The sequence below is a fragment of the Rissa tridactyla genome, chromosome 6, assembly GCF_028500815.1.
Source record: "Rissa tridactyla isolate bRisTri1 chromosome 6, bRisTri1.patW.cur.20221130, whole genome shotgun sequence".
NCBI lineage: Eukaryota > Metazoa > Chordata > Aves > Charadriiformes > Laridae > Rissa > Rissa tridactyla.
This window is the reverse complement of record NC_071471.1, coordinates 23,954,622-23,971,802: the sequence shown is the minus strand read 5'-3', so window position 1 is coordinate 23,971,802 and position 17,181 is coordinate 23,954,622. Positions and strand designations below refer to the sequence as shown.

The window sequence follows — 17,181 nt, the reverse complement described above, 5'->3', positions numbered from 1 at the left end:
TCATAAAACACACAGCTTTCTCCCCCCCCCCAATATGAGTAAACGCCAGGATTAATTTTTATGCTTTTCATACCTTGGTCTTAATAGAACTTTAATTATCAGGAGATTACGCTTGTGAAACAGTAGATAAGTAAACGGTGAATTTTCCTGACCAAGGAGTTTGTCTTTCAGGGTGTCTGACCCGGGGCAGCGCTCGATGCCGAGCGCTATTGCATTCGCATTCACACCCCCACGCCAACTGGAGGCATCGACAGACGAGCGATGTCTGCCGGCCAGTTTATGAACGCACCGCTCTCGTTTTAAATCAGGGTGGCTCGGTGCCCAGCGCCGGTCCCCTGTGCCCGAGCAGCTCGGCGCAGTCCACCCGAGAGGGGAACGCTCCGACCTGAGCTCAGCCTTGGCTCTGGGGACGAAATGACGCCGGCCTCGCTGCCCTCCAGAACCTGCCCCGGGCCGGGGGCCCCTGCGCCGGGGCGGGCGGCTGCCCTCTGCCGGACGGCGGCGGCGGCGCGGCGGCCGGCTCCTCCCCGCCCAGTCCCCGCCCGCCCGTTGCCCGGGGAACGGGGGTAGGGAGCAGCCGCGCGGCCGCTGCCTCCATCCCCTCCTTCCTTCCCTCCCCGCCGGTGCCCGCAGCGGAGCGGCACCCGCACGCCCCGCCGCCATGCCCCGAGCCGCCCCGCTCCTCCTGCTGCTGCTGCTCGCCCTGGTCCAGCGCCGCGCGTGCCTTCCCGGGCCGGCCACAGCCGCGCCCCCCGGCTGGGACCCCTGCCTCAGCCAGCCCTGCCGCAACAACGGCACCTGCTCGCCGGTGCCGGCCCGGGGCCCCGCCGCGCCCCGCCGCCTCCAGCTGCTCCTGCCCCAGCCTCCGGCCGCCTACAGCTGCGCCTGCCCTGCGGGGGTCACGGGCACCTCCTGCCAGGTAAGGGCAGCGCCGAGAGCCCCCGCCTCAGCGCCCCTCACGGGATGCCCGCGCCTCAGCGCCCCCGCCTCTCGCCTTGCGTCCTTGTGCCCGTCTCTGCCCTTGGGTGTCCCCGCTCGGTCTGCGGCGGGCTCCTTCCCGTCCTCCGGCCGCCTCACCCCACCCCGCCCCGCCTGCGGGCGTCTCTGCCCACCCTACCTCGCTCCTTGCCCGGCCGCTCCGGTGCCCGTTTGCCGGCCCGTCCGTCCCGGGCGGCGCGCAGCGGCGGGTGACCGTTACCCTGGCGGGCGGCGTCCCCTCACATACCCCCCCGCCACCACGCGCGCGGCCGCTTCCTCGCGCGGCGGCCGTTGGTGTCGTTAACGGCCGCCGCGGGCGGCCTGGGCTCCCCCCTGAGCTTTCTGAGGGGCCGGCGGCTCTTCGTGCCGGTGGACGCGTAAAGCGGGTGCGAGCGGCGGGCTCGGAGCCGTGCCGGGTGGAAAGCCGCTACCCCCGGGCGCGGAAAGGACCGGCGGCGCGTGAGGGGCACGGTTAGAGGTGAACGAGGATGGGGCTGAGCTCCGCCAGCGCCTTCCAGGTTGATCTCGGTACTAGAGCCACCCCCACCGACCAGTCCTCGCAATTTAGTATTGACTTATCTTGAGGTGAAAAGGACGGTCCTTGGAAGCGGATGCTGTATTGCATCGAATACTAATCATTAAGTCGTGTCTCCAGTAGTCATTTTCATAGGTTAGGTGTGCTTGCTCCCATGTTTCGGGTGCTTCTTGGGTTGATTTTGAATTCTGAAAGGTCATAAATGCTCTGAGTAGGGATAATGATCTAAAATATGGAGAGGCAGTAAGCAGTATCTTTCTAAGGTGCTTGGTCCTATTGGGATTTAATGTAATAATACAATCTAATTTAATTATTGTCACGTGAAGATTGCAATTTTTTTTTCTTTCTCTAGTATTAAGGATGAAAATCTTTGATATCATGTTCAGAAATTCACAAAAACTTAATTCCCATATCTTCAGATAAGGAAAAGCAGGCGCAGGGACAAAGAGGCTTGTTTCCTGCATGTGTATGTGATGCTACGCATTACTTTCTGTGACAGCAGTGTACAAAAGGCTATATGGATTGGCTACCATTTCTTTGGATAATGGTCTCTGTTTTAAGTGGATTTGCCATAGAAGCAAATGAATTCAAGTAAATGCAGCCTGCTTTTTAGGTTTTTGTTCCTGTTCCTTGGTCAATAATACCCACATTATACTGTTGAATAGACGAAAGGGATAATACGTTTACTGAAGACTTAATGTGTAGGTGAGTATAAAAGTCATTGTAAAGTAGGAGCGCTAAGCATAGAGTTCTGTGCTTGCCTTGAAATGTCTCAGTTGATTCAGATGAACAACGAAAGTGAAAATGTTTATACTAGTGAGATTCTGTAAAATCAGAGAGATGAAAGTGGATTAGATTTCTCCGGCTAATTTTAGCTGTTGTCCTCTTAAGAGTTTACTATGTTTCTATCACTACAAAGAAAGAGAGTGCTGTGTGTTTGCTTCTGCTTGTTGCTGTTACACTTGTCTGAGATCCATGACTGAAAGATTAATGACCCTTTTAAAGACTTAGTAAAATGTAATGCTTGCTGGCATCATACCTCCTGTGAAGTGTTGTGCCTGGGGAACTGGATTTAATTGTTTTACTAATAAAAGAGGTAGGCAATATTTTCATAGCTCTTAGGTGTTTTATTAACTAATAAGAGGAGCCTTACAGTGTCATACATTTTGTTTCTTTTCATAAAATACTGAGTAATGACCCTTGCAAGGGAATCTGATAAACAAATGAATGCCACTTCTAGCTATCATGTCAGCAGTTGAAGTATGGGTGCCAGTTAACTATGAAAAGTTAATATGTTTTTGAAATGCAACTTTAATTAAGTAGAGAGCAGGCAAGTTATTTAAAGGGGTAATATAAACACAATATATCCAAAGTTGAGGCTTTCCTCACTTTATCAAAATAGGCAATGAATAAATATTCTACAAATGCATTAATTCTTGTGTTGCTCTGTTGTTCAGATGCCTAATGGATGAAACTTCTACAAAGAAAGGTAAAAAGTCATGTTTTCCAATTCAATGAGAATAAATAATTGTAAGGCTTTTCAAATAACTATAAGGATTTTTTTCTTGGATTCCTTAAGGGTTATGAGAAAACTGTGGGCTAAATCAGGGCATCATTGGGATATATCTAGACAGGGGGGTTTCAATTTACTGTTGAGATTGTTATTGAACAGCTGGACTTGCAGAGGGGAATACCAAGAGGGGAAAAAAGATCAGGAATTATTACACTTAAATACCCAGATCATGGAAGGTAAATTGGCATTTTTTGAATTTGTGATGGAGCTGGAGTTTTTTGGGAACACCACTTCCCTAAAAGTATAGATTTACTTTCATGTTATTTCTTGTAATGAAGGCAACACTTTGCCGATTCTGCTCAGATATGTTGAGATGTAGAACGAAGGAAAAATGTTCTTAATGTGCCTACAAGTCAACTGGGCACAGCGAAATTGATCATGTAGAACGATTGCTAACAGTCAAAGTTGGAGATTGACCACAAATTTTGTTGCTCAAGTTTTTACTTTAACTGGTTTTGATGCACTTGATGCTGGTGCTGGCATGCAAAAAGTGGCAAAGAATAAAACTGATATCACATGCACATGAGATATTTCTAAAAACCCCTTTCCTATCACCAAGTGAAGTATTTAAGTTGGACTTAAGCCAATTCCATGATTTTGTGTTATAATTGCTTTAGTAACTCATTATTTATTTAACAACAGAAATTACAGGTCCTCTTACTATATCCATCCCATGAATTATGTATGTGTATATATCTCACATTACTTATGGTTTGAATATACTTTGTTTTGCAAACTTCAGGTTTGGATTTTTTTTGTGGATTGTCTGGTTTCACTTTACAGGCTATTGCTCTGATCTAACTCCATTTCTTTTCATGGTTGTGAATTTTTTTTGCGTTTCTCTACCATTTTTCTAGTCTGTGTAAAGAAGAAATAGAATTGATGTGTTGAAGTGTCTTAAACTTTAGTCTGAGCAAAGAAATCACATGTATTCCCAAGGAAATGGTACAAAAATTATAGTGAATTCATCTGCCCTTCTGCAGGAAATTGAAATTGGCCAGTTCTCAGCTCTCCGTGGAGAGAATTTGATGAAATAAATTGAAATTAACTAAGGGACAGATATTAAAGTTCCCTAACCTTTCTATTCCCTAAATTTTTACTTATATTTTACTTTGAAAGGTGAACTTTAACCTTTATTTCTAACGACTAGTCTAATTGAGTACTCTGTTACTTCTAATGACATGTTTAATCCAGTACAATTGCTTTTCTTGATCAGGAAAGTTTTTATGTAAGAATTGATTCATGTTAGTGCCTTATGAAATAATTTCATAGATATAAGCTACTAAATAGGAAACGAAAGATTTCATGATAGACTCAGTCATTTGCTAAAAAATACAGAATCTGAACTTAGTTAACTGCATTAAATTGCATGACGTTTATGTTTCCATGCTAGTGCTAATTCCTCTTAAAGACTACCATGTGAAGAAACATTCAGTTATTAATGTATTTTTAAATACTAGCGTACATGCTTCATTTGTTTTAGTTGCTTCTCTTGTTTTTGTTTGTGTTTTGCTTTTTATTTTTTTATTTTTTCTCTTCTTTGGTTGATAATTTTCCCTCATTCTTTGGTGCTTTTTAATATGCTTTTAGTTATTTTATAGATTGTGTCAGCAATCAAAGCTGGAAAACAAGTCGTGTCCAAGCATACTAAACCAGCATTCTGACTTTGCAGCAGTTCTCTTCTATTTAGTCTAATTAGTGATGACCGAATGTTCCACTCCTGAGTGACGTGGTAGCCACTGATGTAATAACATTTTTGAGTTAATATTGAAATTATTATTTTGGTAGCAAAACGATCTCTTTGACCTTTGAGAGGATTTGTTATGTTCATTCTAATGGTTGTCTTTCCACACATATAGCAGAAAATATTTTAAAAATGTAATTGTGGACAGCTTATTTAAAATGGAATTTTAGAAAGGTGTAATCTGAGTTTAAAAAAAGTCAAGGAATGAACTGATATTATAAAAACAAATACAGATGGACAGTAGTTTATCTTTTAAATTTTGTTCTTAGAATGATTATTTTATTTCCCCTCCCTCCTGAATTTCTGACAGATTATGTTTTTCTTCATTCTCTCCTTTCTTGTACTTTTGAATGCCAGGTTTTTTGTTTTTGATCATGGTATTTGAACATTTGTAGACTGTAATGCAATGATTCTGTTTTTCATTCTGTGCCCCCTGCTTCTATTTTTTTTCTATCCTGTGTTGGATTTTTTTTCTTTTTCTTTGAATTTCTTTCTGTTCTCAATATATTTCTGATAATGTGCCATTTAATGCCAAATGCAGAAATTCAGGGTTAGCAAACTGCTACAGAAAGAAGGATTATTGTTTCTTGACTCAATGGTCTGGTACTTCAGAGTAAGTGGTACAAAATTTCATTGGCCAGTTTATTTCAGGTTGCACTGGACAGGACATCCTTTAATCTAACTGCTAAATCACCTTCATGTGAGTATCCTGATTAATTCTTCACGAGATCCTGTTTTCTATTACAGTCTGAAATCCCTCTGAAAGGTCTCTAAATAATCTTGAATTCACAATAAGTTCTCTAACATATTTAAAATGCTATTTTTTTCCCATTCTGTACTCATTAATGAAGGGTATATACTTAGATTATGTGGTTATTGTGTTGCAAGTGTTTTGTTATGTGACCATTCTGTTTGCTCTTTTATCTTTAATAAGAGTAAATCATATAGTTAGCAGATGCCCTGGAGTTTTCTTGTTTTATTTGGGTGTAGTTTAGCTTGAGTTCTGAGGTACCATGTCATTTCCTGCTGACTAACTCTACTAACTCTTGCAGTGCTTTAAAGTTGCAGAATTTAAATATTTGCATTGATGCATATACTCTGTGTAAGAAGAGGCTGCGAGAGTTCAGTTTATTTTTATTGGAGAAGAGGAGGCTTAAGGGGGAACTAAGTGCCATCCTCAAGTACCTAATGGGTGGTCATAGAGAAGATGGAGCAAGAGTTTTCTCAGAAGCAGTTAGTGAGAGGATGAGAGGTGACACACATGTTATAGTAGGGGAAGTTCCAGTTAAATCTAAGGAAAAAAATCCTCACAATGTTGGTGGTCAAACACTGGAACAGGCACTTAGAACAGTTGTGAGATCTTCATCCTTGGAGATTTGGGGCTTGATTGGCCAAGACCCCAAGTACCTTGGCTTAGCATTAGGCTTGGCCTGAGCAGGGGCTGGACCAGAGAACTCCCTCAGGTACCTTCTAGCTTAAACCATTCTGTGATTCTGTTCTCTGATTCTGTATGTAAACACACCTGTAGTTACATATATTTTTTTTCCCTAGATTTTGCATTTGCTTATAACTCTTGTTCTGTTCCTGCTTCCCCTTTGCTGGATGTTCTGCTAAATTATTTCATATTATTATATGTATACATTTTGCATCAAGTCTAGACTGTAACTGGAAGCTGACGGATTTGTGCAAACTGCATGCAGGGGTTCTAAGATGGCTATATTTGATATCTGAAAAGTCTTTAGTATGAATTTCAAGTCACCTTGTTTACAGCTCCTTTAGTCACTAATTAGTATACTCCTGTTTCATAGTTGAAGTTGAGGTTTTTTTCTTCAAGTAACAATTTTATGTCCCAAAGGACTGATGGATATTGTTTGCTTTCCATGAGTTTTTGTGACCTGTAAGTGAAGTGTTGTTCAGGTACCCAGTGAACTTTGATCTCTGTGTTTGCAGTGGAACTGATGAAGTTCTGCAGTGTGGCGATGTGAGGTATCAAATATGGGGAATGTAATACAGAATAAATGAATGTGAAAAATAGTTTCTCTACCCAATTTATTTTAGATATTATAACATCTATTTTCTCTAAGTGTAGTAGAAATATATTTCCAGTCAGAAATTTAAGCTTTTCAAATTAGCATCTTGCCTTGAAGCATATCATGTGAAAATTTGTGAGCAAGAGAGCTGTAATTCAGCAATTTCCAAAGCAGTCAATGAAGAATTGTGCTGTGATTTTTGCCATGGGATCTAAACAAATTATTCTAAGTTTCTGTAGAATAAAACTGGAATAATGTAATAACCCAAACTGTCTCAATTTTATAAGTCATTATTTGGGTATCATCTGCATGCTAACCTTTGTGAATCTTTGTATTCTCTCTTTCAATACTTTGAAATACTCCCTTTAAATCTGTTCAAAATAGTTATTTTTAAATGCTAGTCAGGTCATTACATAGTGCAAATTATTTGGTTCCCCAAAATTCGATCATATAAGTGGAAGTTTTAAGTGTTGGTTTTACTTATTTTTTATGATTAAAGATTGCAGAGAGGCAAATCAGGTGTAAAGTAACTGAATAATAGTAGAAAATATGCTGTGCTAAGATGCTTCAGCTTTTTCATATGTCATATTTCATTGCAGTTTATGTTTTTTGATCTGAGAGAATTACTTTGCAGTGGTATCTGTTTAAAAAATAGCGCTGTTTTACTTTCCTTTGAAATACCTAACTTGATGTTGTAATTTGTCTACATGTAGCTCTGGAAATCCTGTTTAGTGGAGTAGGTTCCCAGTGTGCTAGGAGAGTACCTTATCTTGAATATAAGATAAGAAACAACAGAATATGGATGGGAAAACAAAAAACCCAATAATATTGCTTAAAATACTGGAATTATATGACTTGATTCAGTATTAGAGAAGGTAGAAATGCTCTGCCCTTTTTGAGAGCTCTTGTGTAATCTTCTACATACTGCCCTTCTGAGAAGTACTTGCTTGAGATCAATAATTCAGAGGTGGCGTTTAGCAGGATTTCAGCTTAATCATGGCATCACAAGACCAGAGATCTTAGAAGATGATGCAAGAAATTCCATTTTAATAGGTAGACATGAGTCTGCTGAAAATAGTGTCCGCTTAACCCTAAACATAGGTTGGTGGGGTGAGGTTTTTTTTTTTTTTTGTACTTGCTATCATAGCTCACTCTTGTTCTTCTTAAATATGAACTCCCTCATTTATTTGTAGTAACTCTTTTTCTGTGATACATTTGTGTTCCAATGAATACCACAGATTAATTGCATGGAAAACACTACTTTAGTAGTTTCTATTTTCTATCTTTCAGTTTAATTGAATTTCCCTGTTGTATTTTTTTCCCTTTTAAAAGTAAGTTACTCCGCTCTTCCCTCCCTGTGCATGTAGTGAATATTGTTTTTCTTTTCTGCAATGTTCTGCCTGAGCTGAATAGATCAAACTAATAACAATATTCCTGTTGGTTGCTGTTTAATTTAAATATAGTCTGTTTTTTTACAATGCTAAATCCCATTTTTTATGTATGCTGAGAGGTTACCTGTTCTTTTGACAACTGCATTAGCAGGAAGGCTTCAATAATAAAAAAAATTATTTTTTTTTTTAACTTTTGGTTGATATAGGTGAACTCAGCTCAGTAACCTGTCTGATTGAGGTGGGGTGATCCCAAAATGAAAGCACCCATGTCAATTTGCACTGCATTTGGCAAGAGTAGGGTTAATATCATTAAAAACTTCTTAGTGGCATTTAGGTCAATATCTGAAGGTAAAAGCAGTATGTGCATTTGACATTGTACAGCATCATTTATTAAGAGACTTTAATTAGTTCTCTGTTTTTAAAGCAAAAAAATAGTTTTGTTCAACTTCTTTCTGTATGTTTTTGTCAATTTATATTTTACAGCAATAATGTAAGCAATGAAATAAATGTCCTCTGCAGAAAACCATGCCACTCATCAATATGAGCTACACAAAACATAAATTATAATTGTAATATCAGGAAAAGATCTTCAAGTTCAATACAATTGTTGCGGTTTAAAACAGTTTTTTAACAGTGGAAATGCACATCAAGATATATGTTGAGAAAAATAATGTTTGCTTGATAAGAAAACTCTTTAATTTGTTCTATTGGTTAAGTGTAATCTCTTGCGAAGAAGCACTCTTGTATTCAAAAGCTGATTTGTATGCCACGTAAGTAACATTTTTGAGTTCAGCAATACATATCACTGCCCTGTATTATTTTTCAAGTGTGCTTTGGTTTGTTTCACAATTATACAGGCTGGGTAAGTGTAACAATTATGCTGTATTATTTAGTAGTATATTCTGTGGTAAATCTGAAAAAATAGCTGTAAACTCCATAGAGAAAGGTCTGAAAGTGATACATCATGACTAGGAATGGGAATATCAGGCTTGATGCTTGGAATTCTCACTGCCTTGCTGAGTCACACTGGGCAAAAACTCTAACCACCTCCTTACTCGGATTTCTCTGCCATAAATGTAGGTAATTCTGGGTGTTCAGAAGGTTAATTTGTGAATGCGTATGAAGGCTTTAAGAATGTTGAGTGAAAAGCACTTCATAAGGAAGCATCATATTGAAATGCCAGATTCTGAATTACATGTCAGTGACTTATCAGAATGTATTTAGACTGTAAGGAAAAAAGCCTTTTTATAAAAAAAAAATACTCAACCGTTTACACTGGTTCTTTGTCTGGCAAATATTCAGGCTAGCAGTCTACAGATTAATTTAGTTTCATGATGTTCTTTCCCATTGGAAGCAGGGGCAAAAGATCAATGATCAGTATTTCAAAGGCTTCTGTAGCAAAGGTGTTTGTGAACAAGGTGCTTTTGAATAAGGTAAGAACAGGATTCAATTTGACTGTGAAAGTAGGGTTGTTATACTGAGGTAAGGTCACTGAATATTAATGATTTTGGGAACTTTGTTGTACTTCATGTATTAGTTACAACAGCAACTGTATTGTGAGTTTGAGAAGACTTTTGGATATCTTCAGAAACAGTATCTGTAAAAAGAGTAACAAGATATGATTCCTTTTATTTACAACAAGTCTCATTTTCAGTCTAGGTTGCCCTTATGTGGTCCTTTGTACTGGACCTAATAAAGCTGAAGTTTACTGTTGACAAATGCACAGGAGAAGGAATAATTCCAGCTAACCATGCATATTCTAAATAAGCTGTGATTATTTTGGAGGAAAACCCACGTGTTCTGGTGGTGGTATGTTGAGTAATCCTCACTAAGCCTGAGTGCTCAAAATGCAAATAATTAAAACACGTGCACATAATGTCAGAAGAGAACAGAAACTATTTTAGAATGCTGTTCACTTCTATGAATGATTAGTACTTAATCGCCTGAAATCAAGTTCAGGTAGCTTTACTTACGAGATAGGGAGGGCAGAAATAGGTACAGCCAAGAGAAAGGGCAGCAGAAGTGATTAGGAGATGTGGAAAGGATTGAGTAACCTGGGAGAAACAACTTGTTCACTTTTATACAGAGAAAAACAAGAACAGTCTGAATAAAAGGTAATCTTGTGACAAGGACAATGCTTTTAAAAAAACCAACAGGAATGAGAGAGTTAAATTCTTCTGGGCATCAGCTAGTCACGAACTAATACGGCTAAGGAAAGTATATAGACATTTTTCTGTAATTTTCTAGACTTGGCACATTGATGTGATCTCCCTTTGAAGTATTTGGTAGTGGTGTTTGTCAATAAGGACAGTAACTACCATCATGAACTACATGGTGATTCTTATGTTTCTTATTCAGCCCTGATGATTTGTGCTTTAAATTCAGCAAACCTGCAAAAATTCATGCAATTTTTATTTGTATTTTTGTTTTAAAGGTTTTGACGCATTTATGGTTTCTTCTGCTGAAGAAATTAGGTAAATTGTTAAATAAATTTTATCAAAATCAAATTAATGAATGAATCTCAGTAATGGCAAACTAAAATATATGGTTTAGGTTTCATACAGACTTAGCAGTCTATTAATAACTTGTGATTGCCTAGATACTTGTACTTCTATTATAATCTAATTTTCAGACAAATATAACTGAACATCATTAAACGGGAGGGGGTAAAGATGGCCATGTAGAAGTCTAATAATTTATGAGCTAAGTGCCTTTTGTGTGAGAGTCCTAATTCTGCTGTCTGGTTGTGAGAGAGTTGTTTTCTGGCATTTATTGTCACTGTGGAACGCCAAGGTTGTGTTCTTGTATGTAGGGATCTGAGAAACTTTCTCATTTGAGCATGCCTTTGAATTTCAGTGAGTTGAGTTATGTGAAGTTTACTGAGATGTATGAGACCAGATACTTGATTAATTCTTTTTAAGGCTACAACGTTCTGTGTGATGATGGCATATGTGACAACTGAAGAAAATGGTGTTGAGACCCCTGGGAAATTAACATGTTTAATTGAAGGAAGGACAAATTGACTTAATTTAGATAACTGTAATAGGACCCTAATGTTAAAATTTGGCTAACTATTGCCTCTTAAAAATAATGGAAAGGTACTGGGTTGGAGTTATAGAAATTCTTGATAATCTTTCTGAGGGTGCGGGGGGATGCTAGAAATGTGGAGCATCTTCTTTAAAGGCCTGCTTGAGACTCCATTATGACATCATTTAAAGGTGAAGTAAACTCATAGTCATTTCTTTGCCTATAAAACAATAAATGTAAGTGTAGAACTAGTTATTTTGGTAACAATTTGAGCCTGTGTTTCTTGGTGCTCCTGAAATGTAGCAAAGAAATTCTCTAAGGTGAATGAATGCAGAAGCAAGGTCAGCTGTGCCACTTGCTTCCAAAACAACTTTCTCCCTGATTAAACAGCTTCCCTTGCAACACAAAACTTTAACTCTTTCTGCATCTGAGTGGGAAAGGATGGATCGTTACAGTGATTCTGCCTTTTCACAATGGCCTGCTTAAGAGCAGCATGACAGATCTACCAGTTACAGGTATGCCCTCTGATTACCGAGTCCTGCTAGCAGTAGCATGGAGCAAACCAGGGTATGAGCTAAAACCTCACTATATTTGATTTAGGAATATGAATGATTTTCTGATTGGTGTAATTTCACGTATTAGTGAGTGAGTGATTTAACCATATTTTATGTTTATATGAGGTAATCAGTTGAAGGATACCCTGGAGTCACAGCTGTGCTTGCAAACATTATCGTGTTACTGACATATAGTAACACAAGTATAGCATCTTAGTTGATTTCTGCATGATGTATATGCTTTTCACTTTGTAATCAGTACTGCAGCAGCTTCCAACTTGAGATTTCTAATTCTGAGGATGACATTTCTCTTTTTCATAACATACTTAGATCCAGTTCTATTCTGTATTCTCAGATTTTCTAAGCTCCTTGTGTAGGGTGTGAAAGTAGACCACTCTTGGAGGTGGGCTTTTTACTGCAAGCAGCTATTGAGCCCTGAGAGCTGCTGGCTTGTAGAAGGTTTTCCAAGCTCCTTGACACTAAGTAGGGCAGTTCTGTGAAGCAGAGAAGTCTTGAGAGCTTCAAGTTACCCTGGCAGTCTTAAGGCTTTTAAATTCTCTTCTGTGACTTTGAGCTCCGGGCTTCAAGGTGCTGTATTTCCAGATCTTCAAGCAGAACCCTAGTGCTGCAGTAGGGAAGTTAGTTTCACAGAAAGCTTCCACCAGAAACAGATCCATGATTCAGCCTCCTCTGATCAGAGGTGCCAGCACAAAACTCTTTAGTCAAGGAACTTCCGTTTTCTGATAACCCCTATGTTCAGTCAGAAGTTTCTACCAACTCTAAGAAGTGTGGTACAGTGATATCTAGTGGGAAAAGTTCCTGAGTATTTAATTATGTATTGATTTAGATGTTAACATTGTTATTATCTAATCTAATTTTGGAGATAATTGTAAAACTTTAGAGTATCCGTTGCTAATATGCACAGTTTATTTTTCCCTATCATCTTAAAATAACACAGTTGAGGTTCTATATGTTTTTCAAGGGAATTGTAAAGGTGTTAGGTTGATTTTGGAAAACTTTACTACACGGATGCATAGAAGCAAGACTGCAAAGATCTGTGTGTAAATTTCCTAGCTATGTTGTTGTGTTCATGCTATTGATGCTATTAGTGTTAATGCTACACTAAAGTTGGATTATGGTTTACGTGTGTTTGCTGTGGGTTACAACTATGTAAGTATGTGCACATAAGCAAGTGTCAAAGTAGAAATCTCATCTTCTGTTTTATCCTGTAGTAACTTGCCTGTTTGTTTATGGAAATAATCATCAATGAAACTAATTCCTGAGATTTAAAAATGCTGCCAGTTGGAAGCAGGATGAACAGCAAATCATCTTTTTGGCAGAGCTGAGACGATGTAGGTTTTGGGTATTTCTTACAATAGAATCTGTGGTTTACTTTGTGTAATAAAATATTTAGTTACCTTTTCCCATAATTTCTCTAAATCCAAATCATCTTTTTCATTACACCAAATTCTATTTTGTTTTATAAATCCCAAGCTACCTTAATAATCCAGCTGGTATTCTGTTACTTCAGATCTTCACTGTTCTCTTCTCTCTCCCTCTTTTTTTTTTTTTTCTTTTTTTTTTTCTTTCTTCTTCCCCCCTATGCTTCCCCCCACACCTTCTGGGGAAAAACCCTTCTGGTCTTCCCAGTGTATTAGCAAAAAATTTCACACAGGAAAGTTGCTGATGGAGCTTGTATCATTTATTTTAGGAGAATCCACTTTCTTTCTAAGGACAATGCTGTCAAACCCAGAGGAGACACAAGTTGATGTAGGGATGTTATTGAATTGTGGGATGAGTAGAATAATAAGTCATTCGTAGTCCCTTTAGCCCTCATGAAATACGTGGGATGAAGAAGAGTATAGAATATGATGCTGTGTGTTTGCATTTCTTTACTTACAACATGAAATACAGGCACTGACAGGAAAAAAAGCACAAAAGCTAAACTTTATGAGCTGAATATTAAGCTTGTACAACAGATAAGCTGAAATATTTGCCATAGATATTCATAATAGAATGATGAAATCAATACGTTCAGGCTTAATCACAGAGCACTTGTGGTTGTGTTCTGGAATTTCACAGTTATAGAAGCTTTGATTTAATGAACAAAATATACTCTAAGCAAGGGAAGAGTGCGTTGCTGTTTGCTAATTTGGGAAGGAAGAACTGGGCTGGGGTCCTAGTCTGGCATCCGCATCTACAGCAGTGCTGCTCCTGAATCACCAAGCCATTGCCTTTGACCCTCACAGTGTTTGGAAAAATTTTGAGGATACTAGCTCGATGAGTAAATAGACACAACAAGTGACCATTAGGAGGCAATCTATTTGAAATAATTTCTACGTATGTTTTTCTGGTTTTGTTCTACCTTTATAAGAATAACATCTGTTCAATTCCCAGTTCGCTCAATGCTTAGGCATCTGTTCAATGCCTAGGACTTTTTTTCACTGTAATTGCAGGAATGTAATTTCTGTAGCTTCTGTTGATGTCTTTTAGCTCTGAGTTGCATAAATAAAGTTAACTTCTAAAAATAATTTTTATTTTCTTTTTAGACAAAGAGGATTCAGATGTGGAAAAGCCTGATAGATTCTTTTCTTGCTTGAATTGCATTTCGATGGCATTGTGGGATTTTCATTTCAGTACTGGCAGTTCTTTAGGTATAAGTAAAATGATAGTTGGTTGGAATTTTCTATGCCTCAGCTATGTGAATTCACATAATTCTTCTTGGAGAATTTGACTGTTGGCCTTATCTTCAGCACCTGCCTGTATTACAGCTCCAAATAAATGCATTAATGATGGTGCATAGCGTTCCAGGTGTCTTTCTCACTCTCATGGGTATGAAAGGTTTATGAATTTCTGTATGCCTATTATATGTTATGTACCATTGTTCAAGTGGATTCAGTAACCCAAATTAATTTTACAGTCATCTGTATGTATTTCTAAATTTTACTTCCTCTTAAAAAGCATTGTTCTGTAATACATAAGCAGACATAGTTAGGCATATGCCATAGCATTTCACAAGAATATAAATAGTAATTTTTGGCATCAGTGTATGAATTGGAATATACAAGAAACAGATAGTTTAGAGAAAAAATAGTTAATTTTAATTGATGATGACTTTCCAAATATAATAATGATATTTTATTCTCCTTTCCTTTTTTTTTTCTGTGGCAAATGTGATTTGCATTGCTGTAGTGAATGCTACATAACTAACTAGAGGGATTCAGTTAGTTTTCATTTACTCCTATTAGACAAATTATGGACTTTTCATAGGTAAAATATTATTGCTCAGCAGTACTAATTACAGCAGTGACTTAACACGGTTAAAAATATTTTCCAACTTTTCAATTCTGAAGAATTTAGTAAAACTTGTTAAGCACTTGACAAATTTAGTAGATTTCCCCACCTTTGACGAACTTCTAAACCCCGTCCAAATTTAAGTAATGCTGTTATTTCAGAATGTTTTTTTGTTCTGGATCTTTTTTAGATCTTATTTCCACTTTGCCCAATAACTAATGTAGAAGTTGCATACCTTTTTGGTAAGGTCATAGTTGCATAGTCATCTGCATCAATTTGGAAGTGGGAGTGGATTGCATCTATTCTTATTCCAGAACAAAGATGATGATTCTTCTAGAAAAGAAGTTGTTTCTCTAAAATTCCCTTCGGTGAAATATGCTGGTGTTCAGTCTTTATCATTCTTCACTGCTGCTAACTTTTGGTTTTATTGATCAGATTGAGTTTCTGAGGGACTAAGGCCTTTAATGAGTTTTTCCAGATGCAGTTGCAGCTTGGTAATTGTTCTACTGTTTCTGTTTTCTTCTGGAGAAGTATTTCTGGAGCAAGTAGATGGCTCCTATCACTGAGTTGTCTGAGAAGGATGGCTCATACAGAATAGCGGGAACTGTACCTGCAAATCCTATGAAGAACAGAGGCATCATTTTGAACAAATTTGCTTTCAATAGTTTACTGTTAAAATAAAAATGCTTTGTGGAAAATCAGATGACAAAAGTACTTTGTGCATCTTTTACTAGTGTCACAATTCAGCTTCTTGCTCTAACTAGATCATATAACAACATCCTTCTCTCTCTATACTTGAGATAACTCAGTGCACCTTGGTAGTGCAGGTAAAATGTGAGATTCAACTTTTGTATGTTTTTTGGAATAGACTTTGAATAATTATTGAAGCTGTGTAACAGTAACTTCTTCCAAGCAACATTTAAAATAATTATCTACAATGATACATTTGAGCTTGACAATTGTACTAGACTCCCATCATTAATGTGTGTATATAAATACGCTAAAAATGGTGGGCCAACTGTGGCGTAATTTTTTGACTCTGGATAGTGGTGCTGCTGACATTCTTAAAGAAGCTTATTTCTCACTAACAATCAGTTATGTCCAGACTGTTCAGGTACTCTGAAATTACTTGATTTCAGCAGAGAAAGCTCAGAGGCCTTGCTTTGAAACCTTGAGTCCTTTGTTGTGCTGTGCTGTATGGATGTGGTAAGCACACTTTGTCCTAGCTACCCTTGTCTTTTATGCTTTCACTGTGTGTTGCTATAGGGTGACTTCTATGTCTGATTCTATGTGGAGATAGAAGATTTGATATGACTCAAGATGAATGAAGAAAGAAATAAGAGCCTGTTTTTCAGGCATATTTAAGTTCATAATTAAAGACATTTTCCATTGCTTTCATCTGATTGTGGATTGGATCAAAAGTGTGTGATAGTGATCAATATCTGCAAGATTACATTTTTCATATAAAATAGTTCTGTGTACAAATAATTAATAGAGGTAAGAAAAAATTCTGCCCCCACCTTGCTTTTTCTTCCTTGCCTCCTGCCTGATCTGTTAACATTGTCTTTTTGATCTAAAGGTTTGGAAACTTGGTATTGCAAGGCTTGGTTATAATCTGCCCCCAGAAATTTTCTCAAAATTTTCTTCAACATCAAAAGTTCCTGTATCTCCATAATGTTGGAAAAAAAAAAATATGTTCACACTTCACTCTGCAAATCTCCTGATATTATGAGAAAAGTGTATATCTTTAGACCACAAAATGGGCTCTGTAATTTTCATTTCAAGTATAGTACAAACTTTCTTGTAAAATCTAAAAATATGGTGACCTTTTAGAGCTCATAGAGGTGTTCTTCAGAGCTGATAAGTAGTGTAGTTTTCCCCTGCTGATACTAATTTACTGTGATTATAGTCCATTTCAGATTTATTCTAGAAGTTTTTTAGTATATGATCTAGCAATCTGGTGGATTTTAGTCCTGTATTTAGTTATGGCAAGGTATTAATTTGGTCCTCCTTTTATTTTTACTTTTCCCACTTTACCTTGTCACAGGATGTTAT

The 17,181-nt window shown here is 38.1% G+C and overlaps 1 protein-coding gene across 1 annotated transcript in view; it reads left to right on the top strand.

Moving 5' to 3' along the window:
• The first annotated feature begins 661 nt into the window (after positions 1–661).
• DNER (delta/notch like EGF repeat containing) overlaps positions 662–17,181 on the top strand; it is a 136,832-nt gene continuing 120,312 nt past the window's right edge. Inside the window, exon 1 of the mRNA XM_054206376.1 lies at positions 662–919. Coding sequence (XP_054062351.1) covers positions 662–919 — 258 coding nt within the window. The remainder of the gene's footprint in view (positions 920–17,181) is intronic.